The sequence below is a fragment of the Ursus maritimus genome, unplaced genomic scaffold, assembly GCF_017311325.1.
Source record: "Ursus maritimus isolate PB19 unplaced genomic scaffold, ASM1731132v1 scaffold_10, whole genome shotgun sequence".
Classification (NCBI taxonomy): Eukaryota; Metazoa; Chordata; class Mammalia; order Carnivora; family Ursidae; genus Ursus; species Ursus maritimus.
In genome coordinates this window covers 13,043,371-13,058,308 of record NW_024423344.1, presented here as the reverse complement: position 1 = coordinate 13,058,308, position 14,938 = coordinate 13,043,371, and the positions used below count along the sequence as shown (strand labels likewise).

The following is a 14,938-nucleotide window of genomic DNA, read 5'->3' as shown; positions in this document are numbered from 1 at the left end:
TAGCTAACTAATTGGTTAGTCAATTTGTTCAAGACAGGGATACGCTCAAAGAGAAGAAAGCAGTTGGGGCGCCTGGGTGGCACAGCGGTTAAGCGTCTGCCTTCGGCTCAGGGCGTGATCCCGGCGTTATGGGATCGAGCCCCACATCAGGCTCCTCCACTGTGAGCCTGCTTCCTCCTCTCCCACTCCCCCTGCTTGTGTTCCCTCTCTCGCTGGCTGTCTCTATCTCTGTCGAATAAATAAATAAAATCTTAAAAAAAAAAAAAAAAAGAGAAGAAAGCAGTTGAGAGGATCTGCTGAGGTGAAGAATGAATGAGGTACTATGGTCCCAGATGAAGTGGTGGATGTTGAAATCAAAAACAAGGTTAAATAAAGGGTTAGCTCTGAAAAAGAATAGAAACATCCTTTGTGTGTGTGTGTTGAAGGAGAGGATTATTAAAAGAACTCCTGTCCAGTAGCTTATACTCAGTATGCTTTCTCATTGGCAGCAGCAGCTAAGTCCTCTGTTGTGGGATATTTTTCACAATCTGAGATTGGGAGCCAACCAGAGAAAAAAATGAAAGGAATGCTGGGTAGCAATTTTGGGAGCCCAGCTGAGGCTGAAAATCAAAATGTATTTATTCGTCAGCACGGGCTTCCATAACAAAATACCACAGACTGGGTGTCTTAAACAACAGACATTTATTTTCTCACAGTTCTGGAGGCTGGAAAGTCCAGGATCAAGGTGCCAGCAGGGCTTGGTTCCTGGTAAGCACTCTCTTTCTGACTAGCAGACAGCCACCTTCTCACTGTGTTCTCACATGGCAGATTGAGAGCGAGCTCTCTGGGTTCTCCCCTTATAAGGACCCAGTTCTGTTGGATCAGAGCTCTTTCCTATGACCTCATTTAACCTCAGTTTCTTCTTACTCCACATACAGTCACATGGGGTTAGGGTTGCAACATATGAGTTTTGGTGGGGACACAATTTAGTCTATAGCACGTATAATTCAGCACTGAGTTATTTTTCCATTTACACTCACAGCCCAAGAGCAGGGAGAAGACAGGTGGTTGAGCTGATCCGAATTTGGGGCTAGCGTGGTCGAGGTGGCAAATGAATAGAGGGGCTGATGAGAGCAGGGCTAAAATGACTGCTCATATTTCCAAAAATGGTGGAAAGGGAAGTCAGGAAAAGACTGGGTTTAAATTAGGGAATGGGCAGGGATTGGTAGGCTCCTCAGCAGAGTCCTCTCAAGTCTGAGGGGCTGGAGAACCAGCGGGAGCACTTCTATAGCACATCTGGAGTGGGTGCAGTAGTTTCTTGGGACGTACCTTCTTGTTTCTGCACTTTCAACTTTGTAGGGAATCAGTGAGAACTGTCAAACTGAAAAGAAAATTTGGGTTTATTAGTGTAGCAATCATCACCTTTTTCTTTCTTTTTAGACGACTAAATACATTGAACAAGTGTGCCTCAATGAAACTTGATGTGAACTTCCAAAGGAAAAAGGTAGGTGTCTCCACCTTGCTAAGATCATGGCTGTATCAACAAAAGAAACTTGTGTTCATAGATTAAAAACCACGTGAACCCAAGCAAAATTCTGAAATGCCTGACCATCTACGTTTGTTCTCCAAATCTCTCTTCTTATCACAACCATCATAAATAAGTCCATTAGAAACCCAAGCCAAGGTCTGTTCATTTCAACCATTTCATTTTGCCGTAGTTTTGATCAGAGGTCTTGCATAAAGATGTAATATGTCTTCTTTTTTTTTTTTTAAGATTTTATTTATTTATTCAACAGAGATAGAGACAGCCAGCAAGAGAGGGAACACAAGCAGGGGGAGTGGGAGAGGAAGAAGCAGGCTCATAGCGGAAGAGCCTGATGTGGGGCTCGATCCCAGAACACCGGGATCACGCCCTGAGCCGAAGGCAGACGCTTAACCGCTGTGCCACCCAGGCGCCCCTGTAATATGTCTTCTTTATGGTTATCTTTTGGAAGTGTCTTTAGTTGTAAATATCCATTCCATATCAGACTGAAATACTGCACGGTGATTCATAGATTAAGAGAATGCAGAGAAGAACCCCTGGGTCCATGCCTAATGTCTTCTGCTTCATCCTTTTCAATGGCATTTCATTTCCAAGTACGCTTGAAGATGTGCTCATCCTCAGGCAGGATCATTTCATAATGGTTGAGGGGGTGGCAGGGAGTGTAGCAACAAGATGCTGAGCCTGCCACCTCCTCACCCTTCCTGCCCACCCTTCCTTTCCTCTAGTGACAAGAAATTTCGTTCGTTTTAAGAGCCACTATGCTCGCTCCCTGTTCCAGGACGCGCATGTGCTATTCCGTCTCTATGAATCAGACTGGAAATTTGAGTTCTGAAATAAAGCTGGACTTTATTGAGCTCTTACTGATTTCTAGGAGCTACGTTATGTACTGACTATGCGTGATCTCATTTAATCCACTGAGGTAGGAATCCTCTGTTTCCTAGAGAAGGGAAGTAAAGCTGAACAGGTTGTCATTTGTTCGTGATCTTTCAGCTAGTGGCAAAGCCGGATTTCAAACTCAGACACGCCTAACTCCAAAACCCAGGCTCCTCATAGCCACCACCATGCTGAAAGACTTCTCTCTCTCTCTCTCTCTCTCTTTCTCACTGAGTTGATCCTTTTGGGAAGTTCAGAATTAAGATCGTTAACTACTTTTTTTCATTTCACATCTCTAGTATGTAACAAGTCAAGCCTCAGTATATTTTGAAGAAGCAGAGAAAACACCGTTGAGTCAAAAGAAAGTGCTCTTTATCCTGGTCCAACACAGAGAAATCATTAAATCCAATGGATTTTAAGTCACCCCTGAGTAACCTAATCTTTAAAAATAACTTTAACTTGAATTTCTGTTCTAAAATAGCGCCCAATGGGGAAAAAAAAAGAAAGCAAATGAATTTTGGTTGACCTCACCTTAAAAACAATTTGGGGTTTGAGTTAGAAACCAAAGATTTAAGCTAATGAGGTAAAACAGTGAAAAACAATATCCAGAGAAATATTAAAATATGAGCAGTTTGTCTAGGCCGAAGACAAATTAAAAATGTGGGAATAAACGTCCCAACAGCTGCCTGGCTGAATAGACCCCTTGAGAAGCATACATACTATTTGAAGCATGAGGGTCAGATGTTGTTTTGGTTGTAACACACGGTGCTTATTAAAACGAACACAGCCACGCCTGTGTGTCTACAGCGCGGCTGGTCTATACGGCTTCCTCTACAGACCTGTAGCTGCAGTGTATCACAGAAGACAAAAGCTAATGACATGATTTGTCTTTAACCAAGTGGAGTGATGGGATTCTCACCCTATCACCAGCTTTTCAAAAACCCGTATGTGAGATGGGCCCAAATACCATTTATCGGGCTCTTGATGTGTTACCTTCACAAAAGCCCCGCTGTACTTTGGTCACTTCAGTCTTCCTGACATTCTTAATTTATTCCTGATGTTGGATGAAGCAGCACACGGCCAGCCAGCCCCTGCCTAGCTGGAGGCCTCACAAATGCATGCACCCGAATAAAATATTGCTGTTCACGTTGTAAATTGAGAAGACATGGCCTGAATTTTCAAATAAATAATTTCAACATGTGGTCCCCACCGCCCTGTGGATCTCAGTAATGACCAGCATCTGGGGCTGTGGTCGAAGCAATTATGCAGGAGACCCTGTGTGGGGTCATGCATTCCTGTCATCTGCCCCTTTCACAAGTCATAGGCTCATCCTTTATTTTGCTGCAAAAAAAAAAAAAAATACAAAAAATACAAAAAATAAATACAGGCTAGGAATAGGCCAAGTAATTCAAATATAGAAAGTGAAACTTGAGGAAAGCACCCTGTGACGATGCAGTCATTCCGGAATTAGTTTCTTTGGAAGAAAAAAAAGGACCAGCAGCATTTCCTCTAGGTATGTCCCCATTTTAGGCTATCCAAGAAATAAAAATATAATCCTCCTTTCTCATCTACAGAGACCCAGACATGCGTAATTCTGTAGAAGGTCATCCCCAAACTGCCTAACTGTCCAGAGTCACAGTCCGTCTTTCTCCCTTTGGGGCCTCTGCGGGGGCTACATGTGCTGGCTTCGCCGTGTGTGGGCAGCAAACACTCACACGGGCGTATGTATGTCAGACACCGTTCCTCATCATGGGCTGCATGTCACAGTTGCAGAGGTAGGAACTTGCTCAAAGTCACGCAGAAATAGGCAGGGGTTTGACCACAGATATTCGGGCACCACACTGCCCCTCCTTGCATTTCAGAGAATTCAGAAATGTACCGGAGTCTGAGTGAGCTCCTGGCGCTTGGCCTGAGACCCGGAAGAGTTTCCCCAGCAATATATACAGTTATATATTTTGATTGTTGTATTTAGAAGAGGGATGTTTCTTGCCACCTGTACAGAATGCCACGATTTATTTAGTGTCTTCATGGAAATGTATCTCTGGATCTCTCACAGTGAATCGCATTGCTCTGCTTTGCATTTCCTTCTCGTTTGATTTTTTTTTTTTTAATTCTGAAGAGTGGTGGGTTCACCCAAGAGAGGAGAAACAAGTCCACAAATAGATGAGGCTGGTGAAGCCTCCTTCATACTTGGTTAGGCATGCACTCTTCTTGTGCATCAAATGCTACTTGTAAAGCCCCAAGAAAAATGACATCACACCTGCCTCCCCACCACCAGGATAGTACCACAAGATTTTCTCTTTGCAGAAGAGAAACGCAGTTCTTCAAAGATTCAAGGTAACCTTTCCTGTCTCTGGGAGAGTCAGGTAGAGAAGAGCATTCTCAATCTTGGCCACACATCTCACTGAAAGACTTACTAAAACCCAACCAAGAGGCATTCCAACAGCTCCGTGCCCCTCCCCCCGCCTCTGGCTTCAGGCTCCGCCCCCCCGCCCTTGCAGTACTGCAAGTGGTACATTCCAGCTTCTGAACAGGTGGACTCAGCCCCTCAGCTCCAGTTAACTTTAATGGAAGATATACTTCTAAATTTCTATGTAACTACGGATTAGCTGCCTCTTGCAGCTGTGGACTTGTGTGGGCTCCTGTTTCCAGTGTAAAGATATGGCCAAATTCCATCAGAAAAAAAAGAAAATTCTTTTGCAGTGTCTGCTTGGCATTTGTCTCTGAGGAATATATAATTTCAACTAAGAATGTTCTTGTTTTTTAGAAAAAGCCAAATATCGGCACTCCATCTAAATTAAAAACTCCAAAGCACAGACAGACCTACTTGTTCTCAGAAAAGTGTTTCTTCTCCATTATTAACTACACAATTCACCCTTGCTTCATGATGACTTTAAAATCCCCCAATTATGGTGAGCGTTTATGTGGTATGACTTCTATTCAAAGTTAAAGTCAGAGGCCAAAGACTCCAAGAAGGCGATCTGTTAAATGAGGAAAGAAAAGGACACGTACACACGCAAGACTGTTCCCTAAGATTTCCCAAGAGAGAAAGAGTGGCTTCAAAAGATTCTGCTTAAAGTTATAGTTTTAATAAAGCTCTCTGAAATCATGACCAAAGGTGGAAAGCAACACGGAAACCATGACTAATTGCCACCTTGCAGCCAGCCTTTCCTGGCCTGGATGCCCATCAGCGTTTCAAAGGAGCTGCAGCTGCTGCCCAGGGGCCTGGTGTCTGTTCCTCTCCACCCACTCCGCCTTTCACACACACCCCCCGACCATCACCAAATCAGACACCTCTCTGCAGCTCCAAACAGCAGGGTCAAATGAGAGAAACATTACATCTCATTCCAGCATTCACTTGGCTGGGGAGTATTACAGTCTTGAGTTGAGGATAATGGCACGGGAATATCCTAGAGCCATAGGATCTTTGAGTTGGAAGGGATGTTCCGTCATCTCTTCCAGCCTCTCGTCCTCTATGGGATTTACTTCTGGGAGCATTGCTCATAGGTCACCCAGCCTCTGCTTGCAAGCATCCAGACATGATGAGTTTCACTGCATTGCTAGGTGATCTATTTTATTTCTAATTACTAGAAGTCTTCCAAATAATAAGCTAAAAGCTGATTTCATGTAAACTTGCAGAATTGGATTCTAGCTCTTTCCTCTGAAGAAGCACCGAAATGTAGATTTCGCTTTTCATACGGCAGTCCTTCAGCTCTATCCTCTAGATTGGGGGTCGGCAAACCACGGTTCCTGTTTTTGTAAAGAAAGTGAAAGTTGTATTAGAACAAAGCCGCGCTCGTTCTTCTGGCTGTAACAGCAGAGTTGAGTAGGTATAGCAGAAACTGCGTGCCCCAGAAACCTATAATATTTACTATGCGACCCTTTACAGAAAGTTTTCCAACCTCTGCTCAATCGAGAACACAATTTCTCAAACTGTCTATAGTGAGTGAGCCAGGGTTTTGTTTGTTTTATTTTTAATTTCCAGTCTGCCACTGACCAAGATACTTCTGTAAAATTCAGTACAAATGAATTATTAGAAATATGAAATGAAAAAAGTTATAGAAAATACAGGCCTCCTTGTTTTATTATTAGACTCAACAAACACAAAGGTGCATTCCAATGAATATAATCAAACCAACTATAATGGGAAATAGAAAAGAATTACAAAAACTGTTCACAATTTTTTTGAAAGTGTCTGTATAGGCGATTAATATGAAGAATCATGATTATTCTCATGACCTTTGTTGTTCAGCTATTGTAACCAAGCGAAAAGTTTACCTTGACATAGCAGTTTCCCATATTAAATGCCTAATCACACTTTGATCAAATGCTAGGACTATGAGTATTCATGACAGCGAGTTTCCTGTTTGTTACCTACTTTAGGTTGGGTTGCCAGCAACACTATTCGCACAGGGAAGAATGTGTATCTAAAATGTTTCTCTGTTTTAATACTAGTCATCATAAAGAAACCAGTCTCACAGAGTCTACTGACTACAATTAAAGAGGTTTTTAAGTAATTTTTAAAAGCTTAGGGTATTCCTTTTTACCTTCTATTCAAAATGAAGTGAGTGAAGCTGTATTTTCTATAAGGTCTGTACTTAACTTCATTGAAGACTGCGAAGTCTGGGGACTGGCAGCCCCTTGACCACACTTTGAATCCCACTGCTCTAGAATTCCTCATTTCTAAGCCAAACCCTTAGTTTTTTCGATACTCGTTCACAGGAAGTTGGGGTTCCTAGATCCTTGGCCATCCTGATTACTGTTCTCTAGAAATATAGCCCTTTCCACATGACTCTTCAAATGTGTTTCTGATGTACGTGACCAGTGCACAACGCAGTGGGGCTGCAAACTTCAGAGTCTTGAGATCCGTGCTTCTGGTCAGGCATCCTAAAGGTGGTGTCTTAGTCCGTTAGGTAACCACGGTACATGGTTACCTCACATGAAGCTGAAATCTGCTACAACTCCCAGAGCTATTAATAGGAGCTGTGATTTAATTAAATCTATTCCAGCCTGCCTGCTCTACAGCTGATTTTTGAAATTAAGGTCTTTATATTTTGCTTCACGAAATTTCATCTTATTAACAGACCATCCTTCAATTCTGTTAAGATCTTTGTACATCTCAGTATCACCAGTCTCTAACAACAATAATTAACTTTATCTTGCCCTTGAAGGCTTATGTGGCGTTTTCACATATAATCTCTTTTGGTTGTATTCACAAATCATGCTAGATGTGTATTACTATCATTCCCATTTCCAGCTGAGAAAATGGACTCAAAAAGGGTGCCTTATGCGAGATCATTTAGTGAATTACCTTGTGCCATATTCGTATTTTAAAATGTGAGTTCCCCTGGCTCATTCACGTTATTCTTAAAATGGACATAACTTTAAGGCATCCTTCAGAGATCTCTCCCTTCGTTGCATTCAGCCTTTTGATCACACTCTTTGGTATGAGCTACTCAACCAGTTACCAGAAAAACTCTCTGTAGCATCAAACACAATTAGCCATCTTGGCCACAACAATATCATGAGAACCTCTTGTCAGTTCTTTTGATAGAATCCAGACACTGGTCTACTAAACCATTGAGATGGGAGATTAAAGTTTGTTTGGTGTGTCTTTTTCTCATAAATACATCTGACTCCCAGAGGTTTCCATTTTGCATTTCCAAATAATCAAACTATTTGTTTTTAGCCTCAAAAAAAATGATCAAACAGATGAAATCTCAACATCTCTTAATCAGTACACTTCCACAATTATTACTGGAGAGTCTGCTCTTTGCATGATAGTCTGCTGGGCCCTGATATAGTTAAAAAAAAAAAAGTACAAAACTTTAGTACAGTGTGATTTTCATACTGTGGATCATGACCCATTGGTGGGTTGTGAAATCAGTTGAGTGGGTAAGAAACAATATTTTTAGAAAATGAGACAGACTAAACTAGATTATAAAATATCAAAGTACAAACAAGGCTAATTATTATAGCATGAATTTATTTGTTTGTTTATTGTAATATATGTGTGCCTTAAGCTGTGATGGAAAATTTTTTATTGTATGTCACTATCAATAGCTTGAAAGATTCTACACTGGTGGAAAAAACAAAATCATGTCACAACCCTTGGGACATACTATGATAATTATATGCACAAGGTGCAAAAGGAGAATGGGTGTTTTTTCTTTGTTTTGTTTTGTTTATTGTTGCTTTGGTTTTCATTTGTTTGTTTTGGTTCAAAAGACCTAAATACTGCAAGATTTCCCTGAACTGTTGGCCTTTTTTTCCAGGAGTTTACCACTGTTTCACGTGACTTGTTTGGGTTGTAAATACCTTCCTGTTGCTCAAGGCTAGTATAATAAGCTCTTAGAGTCTAGCAGACAGGAGCAGACTTTCCAGTCCCAGTCCACAGGGCCCAGCTTGGCATCTTTTCTTGACCAAAATAAAGGAATCCTATCCAACTAGTATGTGGTTTGCTAGCATCAGTAACCAAGTTTGGGCTAGCTTGAGAGAGAGCTCGTTGGAGCCCACACTAAATATCGCAGTTTCTATTTAAAATATCTACATATTATTTAAAAGTATATCCTTTTCTGGCCTTCTCAAAAAGTATTGCCGAAAGGGCTCTTTCAGAATGATAACTTAATATCAACTTCTTTTCACTAGCTTCTTGAAATGTGATATGAAAATCCATTGAGCTCAACCTTCAACCTATTATGGTGCCTGATATATAAATAGCCCTCAAATGTCATGTCTTGTTGTATTAATCACAGGGAAAGAGAAATCGAAAATGCTACAGAGAAAGTATTAACTTTGATTCATCATCCTAGAACCTTTCCTTTTTTTCCACTTGTACAAGTACATCTTTTTTAAATTCTTTTGCCAAAGCTTTATGTAACTTTTTTTTAACTCAAAGCTAATTTCCTAGTATGATCCCAAAGCTGTGGAATTCTCCGTTAGTACCTTAGTTTTTTTTACTCTCTTCCACCTTCCACCATACATGAATGTTCGAATGTGTCACTTAGTCCAACCCATTTGAATCTAGATTCTCAAGGAATAAGCAAGAACGGGGAGATGCCAGTATTTATTGACTGAGCACCCATTTACTTTTCTTTGAGACCAGAATATAATAAAAAATTAAGGGGGGCTAAAGTGGGCATTAGATATGTAAAAAGATAGGTAAGCAATCTTCTTAGATAGGCAACAAATAGATAAGCATTTGAGCCAACACTGGAAAGTAACACAACAAATACTCCTCAATAAGGGCCTGCTAAGTGCATTATTTCATTTAACTCCCTGCCCAAACCTATGAGGCAGGGTCTATTTTTAGTCCCATTTCATGAGTGATAGAAACTTACTTTGAAGAGAGTAAGCAATTTGCAAACAATCGTCCAAGCTCTTAACTGGAGCTACCAGAATTTGGAACCAGGTCTTAGAACCAGATGCCAAAGTAAAATAAACTTAATTCAAATTAAAAAAAAAATAATATATATATATATATATAGAGAGAGAGAGAGAGAGAGTAGTTACTATGTGCTTGACATTGAGGAAGATATAAATATGAACGCCACCCTGAAACACACGCCCTTCTCTAGATGAGCTTACCTCTAATGGTTGACAGTGGATGCGAGTGGCATGAGCTTAAGTTATCATTAGAATAAATGCTACAAAAAAGATCGAATCCAAATACTGTAGAGCTCAGGGGAGAAAGTAGTCGTTGCCTTGGAGCAGTCAGGGGAGGCTTCAAAGAGAAGGGGTCAGGGAGCAGAGGGCAGTGAACTTGAGAGACACAACTGAAACAAGGCAGGAACAGTACATTGCAGGCAGGTTGAAAGGACTTTGAATGCCATGCTAAAGACTTCTAGGAAGGCCAAGGGAAGCTGAAGGCTTTCAAGCTGGAAAATTACATGATCATATTTGGATTACACAGTGGAAAGCTGTTTAGATGCGGAAGACGCTGGCGACAAGGATTCTAGCCAGGCTTTCACTGTAATAGACCCAGACAGAGGTGCCAAGGGCCTACACAAAGGGAATGGGAATGAAGATATGAATGAGGGAACAGATCTGAAAGTCATTTCAGAGTTGGGTCTTGGTAATATGCATGAAGAGGAGGGGGAAGAAGCCGATGGATCCGTTCATCTTGGAAGGGGGTTATTATTTTTTGCCCTACGTCAAGATCTGTCCTGGGGCACAAGGATTTGCAAAGATAAACAAGCCCGTCTCTGGCCACAGGGAACCCAGACTCGCATCTCTCAGGGGATTCATACTCAGGCAGCACCCAGATAGGTCAAAGAACTGTGTGAGGTGCGGAGTGGAAGACAGAGCAGAGCAGCGGGGGCTGCGGCAGCCAGGAGATACATGCCTTGCCAAAAGGCATTTAGATTCAGAGTTGATTAAAAACAAGAAGGCTGGCCAAGCAGAGCAGGCTGGATTGGACTCTCCTCAACTAGTGGTGTCTAGAATGGCTCCCAAGTTTCTATTTAGAGGAATTCGGTGGGTAGTTTTGCTGTTAATTTGTACAGGGGAATACACAGTAAGAATCAGGTTTGGGAGACTAAGGTAAGGAGTGTTAGCTTTGAGATAGATTGACACTGAGGATCCAAAGAGGGAAACTGGAAATAGGGTCTTGGGGCTCAGTGAAGAGGTTTCAGGAAAGAAGTAAGTGCCTTTTATGGCAGGATTAAGTTTCTGAAAAAGAGAACTGCAGGTGTTTTATATTTAGACGTCTAGTCAGATGGTAATTACACCTCTTTGTAATCAGTCAAGGAAAACTTCTTAGGAAGGAAGGATTCAGAAACTCTATGAAAGTTGAAAGGAGGAAAGCTTGGCAGGTTGAGAAGAGATCCTCTAGCCATGAGGGAGGAGGAGGGTGTATGGGACACGGGAAGTTGGTGGAAGGACCGAGGGACGGCCAGAGGGCACGCGTGGAAGGGAGGAAGGAAGGGAAGGGGGGGAGTACCTCGCCTCTGTGCTCACCCAGTTTCCCACTGCATCCGAGCTACCTGGAAATGAGCATCGTGTTTAATGTTTTTCAGGGTGACGACTCAGATGAGGAAGATCTCTGCATTAGCAACAAATGGACTTTCCAAAGAACCAGCCGCCGGTGGTCTCGTGTGGACGACCTGCACACACTGTTCCCCGGAGGAGACAGAAATGGGTCATCGGGAGACATTAGGATGAGAAACACCACAAGCAGTGAAAGCGTCCTCACAGACCTGAGTGAGCCCGAGGTCTGCTCCATTCACAGTGAAAGCAGCGGAGGGAGTGACGGCCGCAGCCAGCCAGGCAGCAGCCACAGCGCCGGCCGGGAGCCGTTCGACTGCCCGGGCCAGTCCTGCCCCGACAGCCCGGTCATGCTGGACGCCACGTTCGTCAGCGGCGGCCTCCCACAGTCCCCCAAAGACGTTCTCAGCTACCCTCTCCACCCAAAGAATGAGAAACCCACCAGGGCCAGAGCCAAGTCGTTTTTGAAACGCATGGAAACTCTCAGAGGGAAGGGAGGCCACGGAAGGCACAAGGGGCCAGGGCGGACCGGGGGCTTGGTGATCAGCGGGCCGGTGCTGCAGCAGGAGCCAGAGGCCTTCAAGGCCATGCAGTGCATCCCCATACCAAACGGAGATCTGCAGAGCTCGCCCCCCACTGCCTGCACCAAAGGGCTCCTGAGCGCCAGCAAATGGAGCGGGGAGAGCAGCCAGTCGGAAAACAGCAGCAGTGGGGTGAGCACGCCCGGCCTGAAGGAACGAAAATGCCAGGAGGCCAACAAGCGCGGGGGCATGTACTTGGAAGACCTGGACGTGCTGGCCGGGACAGCACTGCGGGATGCAGGTGACCAAAACCACACACACGAGTTCCATTCCCAAGAGAACTTGGTAGTGCACATCCCCAAGGATCACAAACCCGGAACGTTCCCCAAGGCGCTGTCCATCGAAAGCCTCTCGCCAACAGACAGTAGCAATGGGGTTAACTGGAGGACGGGCAGCATCTCCCTGGGCAGACAGCAGGGCCCCGGGGCCAGGGAGCCCAGGCTCATGGCGTCCTGCCACAGAGCAAGTAGAGTCAGTATCTACGACAACGTCCCGGGCTCCCATTTATATGCCAGCACAGGAGATCTTTTGGACTTGGAGAAAGATGACCTCTTCCCTCATCTAGATGACATCCTGCACCATGTCAGTGGGCTCCAAGAGGTAGTGGATGACTGGTCAAAAAATGTCTTGCCTGAACTGCAAACACGCGATGCGTTGGTTGGGGAACCCGGCTTATGCCCCTTCCCGTCTCCTAATCAGATCACCTTCGATTTCGAAGGCAACTCTGTCTCAGAAGGTCGGACAACACCCAGTGACATGGAAAGAGATGGAACATCTCTCAATGAGTCGGAGGCCACTGGGGTCAGAGAGAGGAGGGACTCTGGTGTAGGGGCCTCTCTGACCAGGCCCAACAGGTTGGTGGCATGATTTTCTGAAATGATTTTTAATCCATTTCATAATAATTATGGTCTCTTTATCTAACAAACATTTATAGAACACTTAACTAAGTGCCTGACACTGTTTGAAATGATATATGTGGTTACAAATTATTTGAACGGAAGTATATCTTTTCTACAGATGTTACAGTGTTTGAATCTCTGTTAACTCACATTCATTTCTCTGAGTCTTTGTCTTTTAATTCAATCTTAACTTTCACTCAAAACAATGTTGTGAGTGTATGTGCAAAGCACTGTGCTAGGCACCATCAGGAAATCACTGGAAATGGAAGCCCCGTGCCTGTTCACAGGTGCTTCCCATGACCTTGTTGCCATATTAATTAAAACGTCCCTATCTCAAATTTTTAAACTCTTTTTTTTAATCCTATGAGAAATTTCTGAGACCTAAGGTGTGTACTACACAAGTTTATTTTGGCTTTAAAATGCCAATTACAAAGTACATAAAGCTATTTTACAAAGACCACTTCAGAAGCATCTGTGAAAAATGGCCCCGGAAGAGCTTGACTGGTGGAAACGGTAACACTGGACATGCTGCTGTGCTCTTATGGAGGCCAGATGTCCCTTGGGGTTTGCTGATGTGTCCTCTCTTCAGGAGTGCTGCTTCCTCTGCGCCTGCCACCTTCAGGTTCCATGTCAACAGAAGGAGAATTTGAATGCAGACGGATGGCAGTGCGAAAATGGTTCCAGAACATTCCAGATCTCACTGCGCACGCTCTCTCTCTCTCTCTCTCTCTCGACACACACACGTACACTGTCTCAGATGCTTTCAACACTTTGGGAACAAATTTAGGAATAGACAATAAAACGTATTAGGTCACTTATTAAAACCTTCCCCGGATTTGTCAGACTTGAAAGCCGCGGTTTCTTATGTTTACTCTCCGCATCGGTGTCTTCTGTTCCATTTGCTTTGTGATTTCTCTTGGCTCAGGAGCTATGCTGATTAGCTACTTCAAAATCAGTAACATCCTGTGTTTTCCAATCGTACATCCCCTTTGTGACTGGCTCTTCTAATGGTCTTTCTGGTAAAGGCGGCTCCGATGGAATAGTTTCCAGCTCTCGCACCAGCCGCAGCCGTCCGCAGCGCCGCACATCAGCAACCAGACGGCCGGCCAGCTGAACCTGCTCCAGCGCTTCTCGCTGCTTCGCCTCACGGCCGTCATGGAGAAGTACTCCATGTCCAACAAGCACGGCTGGACCTGGTGCGTAGCAGATTCCCTGAGGAGGGGATCATTTGTTCTAGAGCTAAGTTTACAGTTGCAACGGCTTCGGTAGTGAAGTCCTGATTTCTCACTCACTGCCTTCGCTGCGGATCTGCTGAAAACAAGGCGGCAGTTCGGCCTCCCAGTCTGCCTTCTGTGCTCCTGCAGCTTGGAGGGGATGCGGCCTGCTGGGAGCAGGGCTTTATCTGCAGCTCTCGGTTAGTTTCCAGGGCAAGCAGTCAGGTTCCAAGAAGGAAAAAGAGACCAGGAAAGGGTGATGAATGGTGAACAGAGGACTTAAAAATAAACTGGCCATAAAATAATTCTGGCAGTTTGCAAAGAAACAGCTGTCACTTGTACCTTCTGGCTCAATGCAGGGCTCAACACTGACAGCATTGATTCATTCAAAGAGCATTTAATTCTTCAAATGCATTCCTGCTTTGACTTCGTGGCAAATAAAAACAAGAATATGCAGGAATTCCTTTGTCCTAAGGAATTGACAAAAGCATGTGTTGGAGCCTAAATACAGACCTGTTTTAGATGAGCTGGTGGGCGTGGACCTTTACATCAAAAACCAGGGATGTACTGTATGGTGACTAACATAATAGTATTATTAAAAAAAAAGCATGCAAATGGAGGAAGTATTAACTGGCAACATAGTAATTCTACTCAATATATTCTAAGATTTTTTTTCTTTAAATGCTACTTTATTTTAAATCCTACTTTCCTACCCAAAGTGTAAAATTCACCAACACAAAAAAATTTCCAGAAGTAGAACAAGTGGAAAGAGCTATTATTACAATAATTTGGCAATAAAGTATTTAAATTTTTCCTGTGGGGGGAAAAAATAGATGAGCTGGTGGATTTGAAAAATATAAAATA

General features: G+C 43.5%; 1 protein-coding gene across 1 annotated transcript in view; it reads left to right on the top strand.

Moving 5' to 3' along the window:
* STARD13 (StAR related lipid transfer domain containing 13) overlaps positions 1–14,938 on the top strand; it is a 177,712-nt gene that overhangs the window by 139,658 nt on the left and 23,116 nt on the right. Inside the window, exons 4-6 of the mRNA XM_008692223.2 lie at positions 1,420–1,483; positions 11,413–12,815; positions 13,886–14,056. Of these exons, the coding sequence (XP_008690445.2) occupies positions 1,420–1,483; positions 11,413–12,815; positions 13,886–14,056 (1,638 nt within the window). The remainder of the gene's footprint in view (positions 1–1,419; positions 1,484–11,412; positions 12,816–13,885; positions 14,057–14,938) is intronic.